The sequence below is a fragment of the Musa acuminata genome, chromosome BXJ3-3 (genome assembly GCF_036884655.1).
Source record: "Musa acuminata AAA Group cultivar baxijiao chromosome BXJ3-3, Cavendish_Baxijiao_AAA, whole genome shotgun sequence".
NCBI classification, from domain to species: domain Eukaryota; kingdom Viridiplantae; phylum Streptophyta; class Magnoliopsida; order Zingiberales; family Musaceae; genus Musa; species Musa acuminata.
The window spans coordinates 35,428,559-35,445,910 of record NC_088351.1 but is presented as its reverse complement, the minus strand read 5'-3'; the positions used below and the strand labels follow the sequence as shown (position 1 = coordinate 35,445,910).

General features: G+C 39.3%; 1 protein-coding gene across 2 annotated transcripts; it reads left to right on the top strand.

Annotated features, from left to right (window-relative positions):
* Window positions 1-10,866: 10,866 nt before the first annotated feature.
* Window positions 10,867-17,331, top strand: LOC135634129 (uncharacterized). Of its 2 annotated transcripts, none has more exons than XM_065144371.1 (21): window positions 10,867-11,143; window positions 12,321-12,400; window positions 12,598-12,684; window positions 12,877-12,927; window positions 13,022-13,139; window positions 13,319-13,375; window positions 13,473-13,537; window positions 13,658-13,741; window positions 13,838-13,888; window positions 13,971-14,033; window positions 14,142-14,188; window positions 14,305-14,374; window positions 14,461-14,523; window positions 14,838-14,927; window positions 15,024-15,062; window positions 15,188-15,415; window positions 15,491-15,576; window positions 15,689-15,737; window positions 15,851-15,931; window positions 16,012-16,105; window positions 16,756-17,331. In XM_065144371.1, the coding sequence occupies exons 1-21, from the start codon at window positions 11,026-11,028 to the stop codon at window positions 16,977-16,979; spliced, it is 1,845 nt and encodes a 614-aa protein (XP_065000443.1). In that variant the 5' UTR covers window positions 10,867-11,025; the 3' UTR covers window positions 16,980-17,331. The 2 variants fall into 2 exon arrangements, with proteins under 2 accessions (XP_065000443.1, XP_065000444.1); XM_065144372.1 differs by lacking the exon at window positions 10,867-11,143 and adding an exon at window positions 11,654-11,675.
* Window positions 17,332-17,352: the final 21 nt, after the last annotated feature.

The following is a 17,352-nucleotide window of genomic DNA, read 5'->3' as shown; positions in this document are numbered from 1 at the left end:
CAATAAACTTAGATGGAGAACTTGTGATAGTAATGATTTGATATTACTTAAAGATATCATTTTCGGAGTGTGTTGTTATAGATGTCCAAGCTTAGTGGTATTAATGTACTTTGGTGTCTCTTAGTTGAAGAAAGGCCAAAGACATCATTTGTGGTGCCAAGAGTATTATTTCATTGGATATTACAGAGTTAATTGATAGAGAGATATATGAAGAAGATTGTAGACGTGGTGAAGTGATGCTAAAGCGGAGTAATAAGAAAGTACAAAAGTAGAGGGGGTTTAAGATGTACTTGTATAAACATGATGTGATAGAAAGATCCTTTGAGTTTAAGGATCGTAGCACCAAAAATCATTATCTTTAAAGGAGTACTTAACGAAGATGCGGTTCGGATTTTAGTATTAATTTCTATAAAACTTAGGAGCATAGATATAGATAACATAAACAATTAAATGTTTAAAGTTTACGAAAGTTTAAAATTTTATGAAATAGATTTTCAAATAGTGATTGATATTATAGGATTGAGATGAGCATGTAGTTAATGATGTAGACTACAGTTTGAAAAACTATTGATCAAAAGGTTAGTGGTATAGAGTCTTGATGTAGGAGGATAAGATTAGTCTTAACTATATGTCGGTACTTTCGATCAGCAAAGCTAACTAATTGAGGTGTGTGTGGTGGTGACTTGAGAATAACCCATGATAAAAGATAAATCATTAAAGCTTGATATTCACCTCCTCTATCAAAGTAAACGATTTAAATATAGATTCGAAGAAATTCTCAACTAACTTTCTAAAATGAGTAAGATAGTAGTGACCTTAGATTTATATTTGAGAGGATAGAGTCATGTATATTTCATGAAATAATATACGAAAATAATATAAAATCTAAAATTATCAAAGGAACCGATTACCTATATATCAATGTAAATGATTTCAAGTGGTTTAGACCAGAATAATAATAAATATTTTAAAAGATAATATATGACTTTTATTATTAAAATAAGTATCAATATGAGTTATAATTTTACTTGATTTGAGAGTTGGAAGATAATAACAATAAATTAGCTATTGTTGAACGAAGGAGGACGAGTGACCAAGACGACAATGCCACACATCGATTGAAATAGTAACCGAAGAAAAACCGATTGGTTGAGTGATTTGTGAAGCTGATGACCGCTCATGCATCTTCATTTTCGATATAATATCATATTCCAAAAACAAAAAGAATTATAAAGCAACAATAAGATAGATAAGAAATAGGAATAGCAGTCTAATAAGATAGGGGAAGAGAGGGCGAGGAAAATGAGCCTTGCTTTAAAAAAAAAAAGCTATGGTATTATGAAAATTTTATTATAAAAGAGATGAACTCATCCATTAAATAATATATATATTTATATTTTTCTATGATCAAATTCTGCATTCAAATCATACATTTAAATATATAATTAATCCTCAAATTATAAATTAATTGAGAATTAAAATATATAAATATAACATTATTATTCTATATTTACTTATATAGAGTGTTGTATCTCAGCAAAACAGAATTATTGAGAGGCAAATGTTTTATCCTCTCCCACTGCTATTCTGCTCTAATGGAAATAGCCGAAAGGATAGTAACATTCACGAGATGAAGCTTCAACATGCAGCTTTGGTGATGGTGGGTCGACAGCATACAACCTTTCGAGCTCTTGCACCACCATGTCCGGCTGCGGGAGAGCGACACGGCCAGGCGGGTCTTCCGCAGGTCTTCCGGGGACGACGATGGGCATCTCCGGCGCCATGGCCTCGAGGATGGAGTCCTTCCCGGTGAGGGTTTGGACGACGTACTTGAAGTGCTTGGCGTCCGTCCGCACGTACCGCGTCTCCACGACCACCACCTTGACGTCGCCTCCGGCTTGTCTGCTTCCGCTCGACATGAGGCGACAGTGCTGGTCCATCTCGTCTTCTTGCATCGAGATCGAAAGGAGCTTTTCTTGCTTATATATGGGGGATCTGAATGGGTGTGGGAATCCAAAGTATCACGAGGAAGAAGAAAGGAAGGGACGAAGAAAAGGGTTGGTGGTCAATCTCGTGCGCCATGAAATCGATGGGGGCTGACTTTGAGCCTGGCGAAGACCATCCGCGCGGGGCCACTAGTCGTCGTCGCTGATGCTCTTATTATTTTTATAATAATATAATAAATTAGTATATAATAAATTATTATTACATCCCGGATTTATAAAATATAAAAGTTATTATTTTATTATTCATAATTTACAGAATGCACTTTTCTTCTTAAATTCAAATTATTATCTTTACATCAGTAAATATTTTATTAATTAAAAAAATCACAACTTTCAATATATGATCACAAATCTCTTTTGTTTCAGATATATTATAAAGTAATATATTACTTTAAAATAAATATAAAAAAATAAAAATATATTAACAATCACCGTAGAAATTTTTGAAAAATCATAAGAATAATCTTCAATATTTATGAAACATATATAAATATCAATAATTTAATATAAAATGATAATATATCGATTCATCATAAAATTTATGTATAAAAAAAAAAATTCTTACGTACTAAATAAAATAATACATCGATCATATGCAACACATACATAATAATTAGATAACAAATACATACATCATAACGAATGTAGACACATACTTTATGGGATGAATTCCCCTCAATAGCATATGAAGATAACCTATCACTCTCAACAATGAATTCCCAAGTGGGGATAAGTTTCTTTTAACAACCCATTAATCTCTAAAAAGAATCATCATGCATACTCTCCATAAAGATATATAAGTACTCATGATCATTTATTTGCGTTCATTCATTTATTCATGCATCTAAGAAATCAATATAATCAAATATTATTAAGAGCTCCAAGATGATATCTCCGCAAACAGTGAGCAATAAATTAATTTTTTTTAATTTTAATTTCATATATAAAGATAAATATAATATTAGAATATATATTATTTATTTTTTAAAAATAATTAATAATTTAATTGATTAATAGAATTCCTAATTTGTTCATATGATTAAGAAAATTAATTTTAATAATTTCTTTAACTATACCGTATAAACATAAAATTAAATAATCAAGCAATGCATTATTTATAGTAATTAATAAAATTATTTATAAAATTGTTGATGATTACAGCGTTGATCGCCACCTTAAATCGGTGTTTATGCAAGTATTCATTCAGCGCTCCATCGAGGGCCCTCCGCATACTGCAGGCTGAGCAGAACTCGAAAGAGCTTGACCCGGTCACCATTCCATCTCCATCACGAGGACTTTTCTCCCGGCAACATTTGCTTTCGCTTCTTCAATCCCAGCCACGAGGAAACCGGCAGTAGTACCTCATCTGTGTTGAGAAACCAATTCAACAGGGATCACCACCCACAAGGAAGCCGGCAGTCAAACTTGTCGCCGCCATACACAGCTGCTAGCCGCCTTTGATTGCTCAAAAGCCGCGCGTGCTGCCATACACACACAGGTCAGCAAATTTCTACCATAAGAGCTCAAAGTCAACGTAGATCAGGTCCCGGAATTCATTACTGGATTTGTCCTAAGTCAACGTAGATCAGGTCCTGGAATTTATTGTCGGACCAAATCCAAGCACATCTTTTTTTACTATGTAAAAGCGGAAGAAACTTCCATTTTCAAAATGAATCTTTTAATCACCACAAGCAACAAAAAATTAGATGGTTAATGGAAACCATGTCGCTAGTCAACCTCTTATGAACATGTTATGTAAACCCTTACAGTATTTGTCTGTTCCACAGTGTTCATAACATTTAAGTATCAAACATTCATGGCATGAAGAGAGTCGTAATTAAGCACAGGCATAATTAGAACCAACCATTAAGCAGGGGCCCGGCCCACACACTTGTCGGGTTCGGACTTTGGCTTGCAGATGACGCACCGAACCCATTCTCAGAAAGATCTCGTGGCCGAAGAAGCCTCTGGAGCAGCTCCATCTACAACACAAGATTGTGGCACTGAAGCCCACATGACGATGTCGGGAGTTCCCAGATTCTGTGGGCCATACGGATCCAAATTTGCAGTATATATCTGATCCACACCCATTATGACAGAGAGAGATCCATGTGACCATATGAAGCCAAACGAGAGCGAGATGAGAAGGGCGGTCATGGACCCACCCAACCCACCATCCGACACATGGACGGTCGAGATGATTCCTCTCCACCAAATACAGCCGAAGCTCCTCGACGTAGGCCACCGTATTGGGGAGCACTCGTTCCCACCGATGTAGCTTGTGGCATCACATGCAGCGGCTTAACGGTGAGCGCACCATGCCGGCCCCGCTTAACGGTGGGTCTTGGTGCCAACCTTGTCTTCGCAGAAGCTTTTACTGCCAAGTGTTTGATGCTATGTCTGATACGTATGGTCCAAGTCATGGCTACGAAGAGGAGGAAGACAAGGAAGGCGATGGCGGCGGTTGCGATGGCCGGTTCAAAGCGGGAGTTCAGGAGTTCTTTGAGGGAGGCTTGCCCTGGGTTCTACGCAAAAGCGGGAGAGCTAATTAGCCGATAAGGTTAGATCCACCTCGAGGAGGAGCTTTCGGTTCTGTTTGACGTCAAAGTAGGAGCAATCAAGGGTAGACAACCCACATGAGCCCATCTCCGTGGACCACCTCACTGTCATCACCTTCGACCTGCTGCTGCTGCGGATCATTAGGCCTCCGAGAGAGGTAACGCAGACTCGGACATGAGAAAACAACGTCAAGCTGCAGGATACAGGATGAGGAACAGATGCAGCAAAAGTGATAGACAAGGACCTGGATCGTTTGGGTAGACGCTCTTCCTCCTTCCAGGAGATGGGAGTTGCAGGCATGGTACATGAGATCTACCAGTAAATGTAGTCTTCGTTTAAGTACAAGCTCCCCATACATCCACTATCATGTGCTCCGGAACAAATAGTAAAGTTTGACTGGAAACTTGAACTCCACATACAGTCAAAAGTTTGGCAAGTTTGAAGAGAATCGATTCGTGTTCCTCGAACGATCTGGAGAAACCAAGGCTCGCAGGACGTCAAAGAGAGATGGTGCTGATTCAAGGCTTGCATGGCCCGCAGAGCATATACCAAATGTGACGATAGCCTCTGCATGTGGTCATACGATAAGACACCAAAACCACCGGCTTTCTGCGACGAAGGTAATTAATACCTGACAAGATTTACAGATAAATTTGTCATGTGTGCTATCTCATGAAAACAACACGTGAATGACATTTAAGGGCGAATGAATTCCTGAGATTCCCGGGGAAGACTTGAATCCAAAGGCTCCATTTCCGAGTTCTCGATGTGCACGGTTGCCGAAACAATGTATAACAGTGGCAGCAGTTGTGTCCCACGTTAGATTGCATGTGCATGTCACTGTCAACCAGCAACCGGCGATCTGCATTGTTTTCCTCACTTATTTTGTTTGTGTTCCGTCCAGTAGAGCAGGAATTAATACGTGTAACCCCACGCCCCTGCCGACGTCCGTCATCGTCGCTGCGGCTGAGAACGAAGGAAGCTTAAGACGTTTGAAGCGAGCTCTCATGCGCTCATGCTGTTCGCTTCACTGTTTGAAGCCCGCAACCGCAATGGAAGACAGCACGAAGAATAAGACGTTTGACATTCTTAATTTCTTTTCCTGCTGCAGTCTGGATGGCTCAGCCAACGATCGGCGTGAGCTCGGGAGTCAATCCACAAGGTGTGGAGCATCTCGTGACGGAACGTTGATGCCGCCGCTGACGGGCCCCGCCGAGGGATTGTGCGGTGGGCGTGTCTCCGTCGGGGGAGATTTGGAGCCATGTGTCCACGGACGCCTTCTTCCTATGTGCCGCGTGGGTGTCGTCAGCAGTGCCGTGGCAAAAGCGGGGTCCACGAGGTAACGACGTGTTGGTTGTCTCGTCACCGTAATTAGTCATTTCTCGCCGTTGGATGGAGCATCAAGGATGTCTCCATCGATGACATGGACGGTGCGTTACGGAAACTCCTACAGCCGTCGGATTAAGGCGACGTGGACAGGGGATAAGGTGGGGACCGCAGGATGGGTGGAGATATTTTACCACTACTGAACTGATGCCGACGCGGTGGAGGAGGACGGGACGAAGAACGCTCCCTCGGACACCCACACGGCAGGAGGAGGCGGCGGCGGCGTTGTTCTCGTCGGTAGCTCCATTTCCTTCCCTTCTTTCCCTTTTGAGAGTTCCAACAGAAGGCGGACATGAGGTTCTCCTTCGGGTTTCTAATAGGCGTTCGAATAACGAGGTGGCTTGGCAGTTGACACGTCCCAGATAGGTGGCGAGGGCGTCTCAGCCGTATCACCAGTGAGAACCGTGAGTTGAGGAGGACGATGTGGGTGCGAGATGGGCAGGCCAGTGATTTGTCATCTCTCGCCTCCACAACCTATTGATGACAAAGCTGAGGCATCGATCGTGACCCTTATTTGGACTCACATTGCCGCTATTTTGTTGTGTGTGTATATATATATATATATATATATATACTTCATAAAGGGAGGAAAAAAAAAAAGGAGCGAATAAACTCTTCCGAGATGAAAGAGAAAAGAAGAATCACCGGAGGGAAGAAGGGGAAGTGAAAGAGAGGGTCAAAATGAAGTGGTCCAAAGAACCTCGCCTGGGACTTTGGCTGCAGGGAGGGAGTACGCAGTGCTGCAGGAATTCACGGTAAACTACCAGCAGCAGTACCGATTCTGGGTGCTGAATTATTGGCAGGAAATGGGAGGAGGGAGGGGGGGGGGGGACACCGCCATGTGCGTCTACCCAATGGCCCCTTTGAGCTCCGTGCACTCTCCTCTCCTTCCTCCTGCTGCTGCTGCTGCTGCTGCCATGGCGGATTCGAGGCCATTGTCCGGAGGTGACGAGGACCGAGGCACCTCCCTGTCCTCCGCAAAGATGCATGCACTTCCCCGTCGCAGATGCTCCTCGTCACCTTTTACGTACTGCGCCTGCACCCACTCGGAGCTCTTTCCAATGTTTGGATTCTTCCTCCTTACTTATTGCGTGGATTTAGAATTTAATTTCAGCCTACGCCGCTAACTAAAAGCTTTTGAACTCCGATTCAAAGTATATTAAGAACGTAAAATATCTCATTTATTCTTATGTTCTGGATTGAATGATGTTGATTAAATAACCAAAAATAATATTTTTGAGTCATTCTAATTATAAATATACATTCTCGACTATATTTTAAGGGTTGTGTATGGATAGGAATAGCAATAGTACATGCAAGAGCTCGACTCTGGCCTCTCAGCTTCCCATTGATCATGCTACCAAACCTCTTAGCTTCCTCTCAATCACACCATCAGATCTCTTAGTTTCCTCTTGATTGTGCCACCGATCACCAGCGATATATTACTCTCGATCATGATTTCGAAAGGGGTCGCACACTTAATCACAGTGAACATTAATTTTTGACGATGTGGTTAGACTCTTCGGGCACCCGATGTCGATCCCCATCTTATGTTCATTTTAGGTATGTCATTACGTTGACAGATGACACACCCTTAGTCGTTCTTCCATGATATAATCAACAAAAATATATTCGCTAACTATCAACATAAATGAATCTTTAACGGTACGAGAAGCTCAAGAGGGGACGAGCAACCGACCACCCTTAATCGACAAATTAAGTATAAAAGCCAACTCTTAAAATCATATGAGGGGACTTAACCTAAACTTTCCTGAGTGCTGCTAAATCTTCTCCACTTTCTCTACTAACTTAAGTGTACGAGAGATTGGGTTGGAAATCCCCCGATGCTAACCAATTATACAAGACCCCAACACATCTTATGAGCACCTAGGGCAATGGGGATCATTAGACGAGGCGAAGATATACCTCGGGATGACTCTGAACTTTCTTTTATATACGAACCGCACCTCGGAAGAATCACAGCGGTCGATCGTCATGAGCCGATAAAACCTCAGGAGTTCACTTGTCACCCAAGCAATACGTTTAGTCTTTTGGGATGAGTCTATGCTTTCGGGATTGAACTAAGTAACTCTTCGAACAACGAGACTCACGAAACAACATGTATCATCGAGTTTGAGTCATCTTTAACAATAAAATTCCTCCGACGTTGAGTCATTATCGTGTTTTAGTAAGCTGAATAAGAAGAGGTGTGAGAAGTCAACATGATATGAGTTACGAATGCATGAATCATGCATAGGCAGGCATCCACGAGAAACTCTTCCTCCAACGAGAAAACTCGTTAACATAACCAATGTCATCTTGATGTGCTTAGCATGCATTTATTTGCACGACGGAAAAGAATGACATGCATTTGGATTCAGATACGAGTCACATCAACATGTGCAAAAAAGATTCATTGAAATTTTATTGTCACTGTGTATTGTTTTTCTACATCAAAAAAATAAAGTGACATGGGTCTCATCAACATGTGCAAGGTGTTATGTTCCATGATGCTTCTCTTCTTCCGATGTCAGCATCTAAATGAATCGATTCCTTTTGTTTACGCTACTCCAAATATATATATTGACTCCACGAGTTATTTGATGGAAGCGGATTGCCATCAATCAAGTTGTACTCATCCTTTTATTTTGACTACGTGATGAACTACAACAAGCCAAGTCAAGGAAGACGGCATTCTTTCCACCCATAGTCGAGGAAGACCAACCACAACGCTCGAGGCTTCACTCGCCGAAGGCAAAACCCTAAATTTAGCACATCAACGTGAAACGGAACATAGAAGGTCTAGTCGAGATAGAATCGACGAAAAAGAAAGACCGGTGACAAAGAGACATGGGGACGACACAAAGCAAGATCGATGACAAAGGAGGTGACCACCGACGAACTCATAAGTCATGCCTCCACAAGCAAAAAAGTGTGTGTGTGTGCTTCACAACATAGATCCATTATTGGGATGAATATTGCTTGACGTACGTTGTTGGGGGCAAAGATATCATGATCGATGCCACTGTTTTGAGGCAATTTTAGCATCACCTCACATGTTGGTGCCACTGACATTTTTGGAAGGTCCATAGCAATATATACATTTATTTATATACTCCATTGTTTTCCTAATAATTAACCATTGGATATAGGTTATACAATTTTATATGTACAAAAATATATAATCGAAAAAATAAAATTAGATGTGAACATGACAAAGGTAATAATAATAATATAGAAACTCTAAGAATACTCAGAGAAATTGTAATTACATTAGATGGAGGAAATAAGTGCATGTACTCTTATGCATATGTTCAGAAAGAGTAAGTACTAGGGTGACTCATCTTTGATTTATTTTTTTTGAGGTGAATGAATTATCTTTTTGTATATTTTTTTTGACAAAGGAGAGATTTTTGGATTTTTTTATTCTATAAGTATTTTTAATTTGACTTATTATATGCGGAAGAAAAATAAATAATGAAAGTAATATAAAGAAAGAAAATATAATATCGGACGGATTCAGTTCATTATAAAAAAGAGAAAAAAAAGATAAATAACCGAGGGTACTTTAGATGTTTCTAGAAAGTTTTAGAAAAAAATATTTTTTTTTGAAAAATCACTTAAGAACATTTTAAACTCTAAAAAGTACAATTATTCGAGTTTGACGATTGACTGACTAAGCAAAGGATAAATTCACTTGCTGTTGTCCAACTAATTTAATGGCTGCAAATCCTCCGGGCATGAGATGATGCACATCCGTCCGTCCATGATCATCTCGTGATTAGTGCATTCTCCATCCGAGAGCAAAGTCGAAGATGCCGAGGGATAACACCCGTTCGCATCGATGCTCCTAATAACACAAAAAAGAGGGCATCTCGTGATTCCACCATAATGTGATTATGGCGCACTCACACACACAATTAATTCTTCCTGTCTGTCCTCAAAGTGTTTAGCTTTTGAATGACATTAATAATTTTGGTTAATATTCACATTTTATGTATCCTTCAAAATCTAAAACTCACATTTTATCTTATTCTAGTTTTTTTTCTTCACCAGTAATTAATATTATTTTTGATTATTAATTGGTCTTTTAAGGATATTTTATCAGATTTTTTTTACTCTTATCCTTCTTTTTTTTTTTTTGCATTTGAACAAAAATACCCTAAAAAATAATTATCATAAAAAAACAATATTTTTTATATTACATGATTCTAAGATGATTAACATCACTTTTTTTTTTATTTTTAAAGTACAATAACTAGTTATAAAAAAAATAATATTTTGATCAAGTCATTTTAGTAAAAGATTGATGATATTTTCATCTAATTAGAAAAAAAAAACAATTAGAGAGGTAAATAAATATACATGAATTTTTTATATAATTTCAAATGGAACTATTTATTAGGGTTTCAAATGGATGATGTGTGATCTGATTAGTTGAGATTTTATGATCTATTTATTTATTAGTACCCAAATTTGCTTCTACAATTAGGTTATGATTAATTGATATTTTGAAGTTATTGAATAATTTTTAGAAAAGCCCTGTAAAAAATGATTTATAGTATAGAATAGAAATCAAAATGAGGGATTGGGGACAGTGGAAGACCCTACCGTGCTTCAAATCAAAGCCCGAATCTACCCGCTGAGGACTGGAGAACGCGACCACACGGCCAATTCACCTGAAATTGCTATCTTTTGGGGGACAATCTGAAACCCTAACAAAGCAAAGGTAACAAAAAAGGGGCGATTTTTATTTTTATATATTTATTTATTTATACGATGGATTTTTAGTGGGGAGGCGTGGCGAGGGTTTTGGTAGCGAGGGTATGGTATTTAATGCCCCTGCCTCCGCAGCCTATTGTCTCCGTCGCCACTGCTCACTCTCCTTGCTGCGGTGGAGACGCAAAGAAGGAGAAGAAAGCGAGCGAGCGGGAACGCACGCTTTGGCTGTGTGCCGACTCCTCCCGCGCTGCTTTCGGTTAGCGAGCGCTCGTGTTGTCTCTCGCGTTGTTGCGCTTCGCCTCCTCCTCCTCCTTCTTCTTTGGTCCCTGCGGATCCGTTGGTGAAGAGGGAGATGAAGTACGTGCTGGTGACGGGGGGAGTGGTGAGTGGCCTGGGGAAAGGGGTGACGGCCAGCAGTATAGGGGTTGTACTCAAGGCATGCGGCCTCCGCGTTACCTCCATAAAGATCGGTACTTGCCTTCTCTTTCTCCTCAAAATTTCTTCCTTTTGTTGTTCTCTTCTGGGGGGGGGGGGGGGGGGGCGGGGTGGAAAGGGAATCTTCTTCTCTCTTTCTGTTTGTAATGAGCATCATCACCGTCGATGCTTGCCTCTCTTTCTCCTCAAATTTCCACAATCGTCGTTCCTCTTTGGAAAAAAGTGGGTTTCTTTCTTTTGTGTTTTGCCGGGAAAGAGTACCTTTACCTATCTTGATTTTGCTTTCTGAAATTTGTGGTGTGTGTGATTTTGTCGGCTTCTCTCCCGCGAATGATCAACCTTTTCGTCAGACGGAGGTTTTCTGGGGTGTGATCGTCGTTTACGTTAATCAAGAATGTTTTTGGCCTGTGTTTCCTCGCCTCCTAATTTCCGTTTGACGTGTTCTTTCCGTTATCCGACGGAAGTGAAGCCCTTTCTGTGTTGGAGATGCCATTTTTAGAGTTCCGGGGATTCAGAAAGCGTTATCTGTTGTATGCTTCCACAGGCAATCGTTCCCAACGTTTATGCGTTAGATTTATCCCCCTTTTCCTTCGTCACGATAATAGATACCATTTTTTCGGTTAGCAATTTGGTGCTTATACCACCCCGTTGGCAAGCTTAGACATTCTTGATTGGTTGTTATCTCTGGAATCTTAGCTTTGTATCAACTTGGTTTTGATTTTCTTGCTTTTTTATTTTGTTCTAACCTCAAGTAGTTGGCAATATATCAGTGGACTTTTTTTCCTTCTTTGAAAAAAAAAAAATCAATAACAGTGTTACGAAGTAGACAAAATTAAAGAAGGGGTCGGCTATGTCTTCTCTATTACCCTTTTGTAAAAGATTTTTGTATCTTCCTTTGTAGCTAGCTACTTTGGGTCAATGGGTTCCACCCTGTGTAACTTTTTCACGCAGTTTGATGTGAGGAACAAAAGCTAGCTTTCATGTGGCTCGCATGTTGCTTATTAGGTTCTTCGACGTTCTTCTTTAATTTCATCTTAAAAGTTCCTTGGTCTAATATCTATCTGTCGAGTAGTTTGTATGGATACTTTATATATGAAGAGCAGTGTTATGAAACTGTTGTTCTTTGCTTCTTTGTTGCTTTTCGTGTCACTTTTATCTCTTTCTATTGACACAGCTGACTTATGCTAGTTGTTTATGATGGAACTTCTACAGACCCTTATCTAAACACTGATGCTGGGACGATGTCGCCTTTCGAGCATGGGGAAGTATTTGTCTTAGATGATGGTGGTGAGGTAAAGAGGCCTTTTGCAAGTTCTCTTATGTCTCGTATGCTTCTTTATTTTTGATATGACGAAAAGACCTCCATTGACCCACCTAGACTGGTTGTCATACATATTGTTAAATGAACATCCAGGCCATGCAAGACATTCTTTGTATCACTATATTTGGAATGAACATTTTTGAGCTTCATGTCCTTTCTGGTCTGTAGGTTGATCTGGATCTAGGAAACTATGAGAGATTCCTCGACATCAAGTTAACTCGTGACAATAATATCACCACTGGAAAGATCTATCAGGTACTCGGTCAGTTTTGGCTGTCCTTGCTAATTTATCCTGTTTTGCTATTTGACTTAAGTTTTGTAGGTGGTTTTTGAAATAAACAAAATTTAATATTAATCCTGATTTTCCTGTATTTTATTTCATTTGCACTTTCTGCATGCCTGTTTAATGTACCTGTATTTTTTTCTTATGGTTGTGTTTGGTGGCAGTCTGTCATTGATAAGGAAAGGAAGGGGGACTATTTGGGAAAAACAGTTCAGGTATGACTCCTGTTAGAGGCATCTTCTGGATCATATATATATTTTTTAATGTTTTTGTAGTACCCCTGATCGTCGTCTTTATTTCCATTGCAAGGTCGTCCCACACATCACAGATGCCATACAAGAGTGGATTGAACGTGTCGCAGTGATACCTGTGGATGGCGAAGAAGGTCCAGCTGATGTTTGTGTTATTGAATTGGGTGGAACTATAGGTAAAAAGCCTCCAAGGTTATTAAAAAAGGAGAATCAGAACAATTTGTTAGTTGGAACCTTGCTTTGTGAAGAATATTATTTGTGTTCTGTATCATACACTGCTTAGTTTTATAAGTATGCAGTTATGTAGCCTTGATCTATATATGTCATGATTGAAATAAGTGGTGTGTTGATGCAGGCGATATTGAATCAATGCCATTTATCGAAGCTTTGGGTCAATTTTCTTACCGTGTAGGTGAGGATGCAGTGCGAGACTCTTTTAATGATTCCTTTAGCAGCATCATATTTTCTTATGATTTTTACATAGTGTTCTCTTAATGGTTATTATACAGGTCCTGGTAATTTCTGTCTGGTTCACGTCAGTCTTGTACCGGTTTTGAATGTCGTTGGTGAGCAGGTAATTAATGGAGAATAGCTATCGTCCTTATGGTGATAACTAGTTGATCCTTCCTAAATTTAGTTTGGGTGATATATATCTGCCGACTTCTAAGATGCCATTTTTTGCATTTTCTTCTAGAAAACTAAACCAACCCAACATAGTGTACGTGGTCTAAGAGGACTTGGATTGATACCAAATATTCTTGCTTGCCGCAGTGCTAAGGTCTGTTGCCCACTTCCTTCTCCTTTCAGGCTCCTGCTTTCTGTCACTATTTTATGTTAGTCCTGATAGTTTTTTCTTTATCGATGCTTTTTACAGCCACTGGAAGAAAATGTTAAAGAAAAGCTTTCACAGTTTTGTCACGTTCCGGTATTTTGACATTCTTTTTTTGTTCAAACAATGAAGTTCATAACCCTGGTGCTAAGTGAAGCTCTTTTTAAACTTTATGCAGGTATCAAGTATCATCACCCTTTATGATGTTACAAATATTTGGAACATTCCTTTACTGTTGAAGGTAGAGTTTCTGTAGTTCTAAAAACAGTGTTATTGATTTTACATTCTGCAAGTCTAAAAGATTCTTTTTGTTGTTTAAATTTGTCTTAAAATTTATTATGCCTTGCAGAAGCAAAGGGCACATGAGGCTCTAATAAAAGTTTTGGATCTTCAAAGGTTTGTATGGTCCACTCAACATGTTTACTTCCGTATTGATAACACAGATTCATGTTATGTTAAGCTGCTAAGGAGCCTTACAAGTTGTGCTCTTGTTGACTTTTTTTTACATATAGAGTTGCCAAGGAACCCATGTTGGAAGAGTGGATGAGAAGAGCAGAAATCTACGACACTTTGCAGGATCCTGTTGGTTCCTTATGCTCATATTCTCTTCCTCCAGCAGGTGCTGTGGTTTCATCGACTGCTGAATGTAATTATCATTCGTTTTTCAGGTTAGGATAGCGATGGTTGGAAAATATACTGGCCTTTCGGATTCTTACCTTTCAGTATTGAAGGTGAAATATTTGCTTCACTTTTTGAGTACCTATTTGTTTCCATTTTATTCTGGACATGTTAAGGAATGGTAGTAGTTGATCTGTTTTTACTTAATCAAAATTTTAACTTTTTTACTTATCATAAATACTTTTGCTTCACTGTTCTCACTCGATCATTACATGTATTGAGTATTTTGTCACAAGATCACCAATCAATTTGCATAATCTTGTGAATCAATGAGTATGTTAATACTGATGCATTTAGTTTCCCGATAAGTGTACTTCTCTATGTAGACATTTAGTTATAAGTGATCAGCTTGCGAACCTTTCGTCAGGCGCTTCTGCATGCTTCTGTTGCTTGCCGTAGGAAACTGGTAGTCAACTGGATAGCAGCCACAGACCTTGAGGAAAATACAGAAATAGAGGTTTGCTTTTAATTTTTTCCCATCTTTTTGCCTGTTATGTTTTCCTTTTGGTTGGCTTTTCTATGCTAAAGATCTGATTATTTGCTTTTTATACAGGCACCTGAAGTTCATAAAAGAGCATGGGATCTATTGAAGGTAAGTAGCAACGTTATATTTCTTGAACTTTTAAAATTCATGTGCATCAACGGCTTCTAGTTATATTTGATGTAGCAAGGTTTTTGTTGTTTATTTTTAGTCATCTTGACAATAGTTCAGTTTAGGCTGCAGATGGTGTACTAGTCCCTGGAGGTTTCGGAGACAGAGGGGTGAAAGGAAAAATTCTTGCTTCTAAATATGCCCGTGAAAACAAAGTGCCATATCTTGGCATTTGTCTTGGAATGCAGATTGCCATCATCGAATTTGCTCGTTCAGTTTTGAACTTACCGCACGCAAACAGTACAGAGTTTGACCCTGATACAACAACCCCATGTGTTATTTTTATGCCCGAGGTAAGTTATTATGCCAGTATTATGTTGTTTATAGAAACCTTCTGTTGCCTTATACATTTTGAGTGCTATACAAAGGGATCGAAAACTCATATGGGAGGTACAATGAGACTTGGATCAAGGAGGACGTATTTTGATGTTTCCAGCTGCAAAGCTGCAAAATTGTAAACGCAGAGATTCTTCTTGAACCTGTGCCTTTTTTACAATTTTCTACTATAAGGTTTTTGTTGTTTTTACGGATGATAATTTAGAACTTTCCTAATTTTTTTTAATCAGGTACGGCAATGTCAGTTATGTCGACGAACGACATCGACACAGATATGAGGTCAGTTCAGTTATATGCTTATATTACGAAATTTCAGTAGCTCTGGATGCCAATTTTGATAATTATTTGTGGAATGTTTTTTCTTTGACAATGCTGTATTGTTACTTTTGTAGGTAAATCCACATATGGTCCCAGAATTTGAAAAGGCTGGTCTTGCTTTCGTCGGTAAAGACGAAACAAGAAAGCGAATGGAGGTATGCATTTAACAGTTATTTTAAGTTTTATGATGTGTAGTTTATCTTGGTGATATTTGGCATTTTACTAATTGATGTAGATAATCGAGCTGCCTAGTCATCCATATTTTATTGGTGCCCAATTTCATCCAGAGTTCAAATCTAGACCTGGAAAACCATCTGCACTTTTCTTAGGTAATGCCTGTCTCATATATCTATTTTCTTTTGGCCTACTTTGCTTGTGATCTTCATTATATTTTCTGAATTTATGCATGGAGCGTATGTGCTGCCTATGATAACTTGTCTATAGTCTTGTGATTGGTGCTGATAAGAATGTCATTGACCACTTCCATACTGTTGTTGTCATTTATCACATGAGGATGCGTAGTCTTGTTGTTGTCACCGTCACTGTCACTGTCACAACATCTTTATTATATATTAAAGTTTGAACTGGTGGGATGTTGATGCATGTTTTTTTGGACTTACATGAGTTTACCTTGTCATTTAGCAAACAGCTGCATGAATCATGAACTGAGTAACTATGGATGGACCAAAACCTACAGTTTGCCTCACGGACAAGCCCTTTTCTGTGAGCAGTATGAGTTTATTGTTTTCTCATTGTCAAAGGGATGGTAACCATGGCGGTTTCCTCATAGACTGTAGCTATATAGATTCTTGGATCTATTGCATAATAGCTGAACTCTTAATCATATACCTTTGAAGAAAACCTTCCTTGTTCTTTCCATAATAACATTTTAGTTTTCTCAGCCAGAATTGTAGAACAGAAACTGCATTTTTGTATCTAAGAAATTATTAAAGTGCAACTCCTACAAATTGTTTTACAGGGCTCATAGCAGCCTCATGTGGGCAGCTGGACACTTTACTGAGAGCTCCTATTCACCATAGCAACGTAGTTCCAAGACACATCTCAACCAATGGTTCACACATCACAAGCAATGGTTCTGTGCCCACAAAATCTTTCCAGAATGGGAATCTGAAGAAGCACACCAAGAGCCTGGCCAATGGAAACTTCCACTCTAACGGCAACGGCGTGCTCCCATCACACTGAAGCCAATCAACATGGGTATCGTGCTGCTTTCGTGGTTGTCCGGTTTTGGCTACATTAGTTTTTTGTTCTTTCCTAGCTTAAATTAGTCTCTGCGGTCGATCAAGAAACGAAAAGGTCTGCAGCTCGAGGGATTGGTGATAGGATAAGCGCGGTCTTGTTCCAAGGTTTTAACAAGGAACAGCCTTGTTCTTGCTGCAACCAGGGAGAGTTTGAATGTTCCCTCTTCCTCTATAGAACGAGTTATGTTTGGTCTTTGTTGAAAGGAACCTTGGTATCTTAATTGTACAGTGCTAAGAACTTCTTTTCGTTCCTGATATAATGCTTAAATTTCTGCCGGACACTGTTTGGTGCACTCTCGAGTGTCTCATGCCGT

What these genes read in the sequence shown, in the direction of transcription:
- LOC135634129 (XM_065144371.1), top strand. Translation starts at nt 11,026, where the DNA reads ATGAAGTACGTGCTGGTGACGGGGGGAGTGGTGAGTGGCCTGGGGAAA. An exon ending in CCACTGGAAAGATCTATCAG is followed by an intron (nt 12,685 to 12,876) that starts GTACTCGGTCAG and finishes GTTTGGTGGCAG; the next exon opens with TCTGTCATTGATAAGGAAAG. An exon ending in TGAATGTCGTTGGTGAGCAG is followed by an intron (nt 13,538 to 13,657) that starts GTAATTAATGGA and finishes ATTTTCTTCTAG; the next exon opens with AAAACTAAACCAACCCAACA.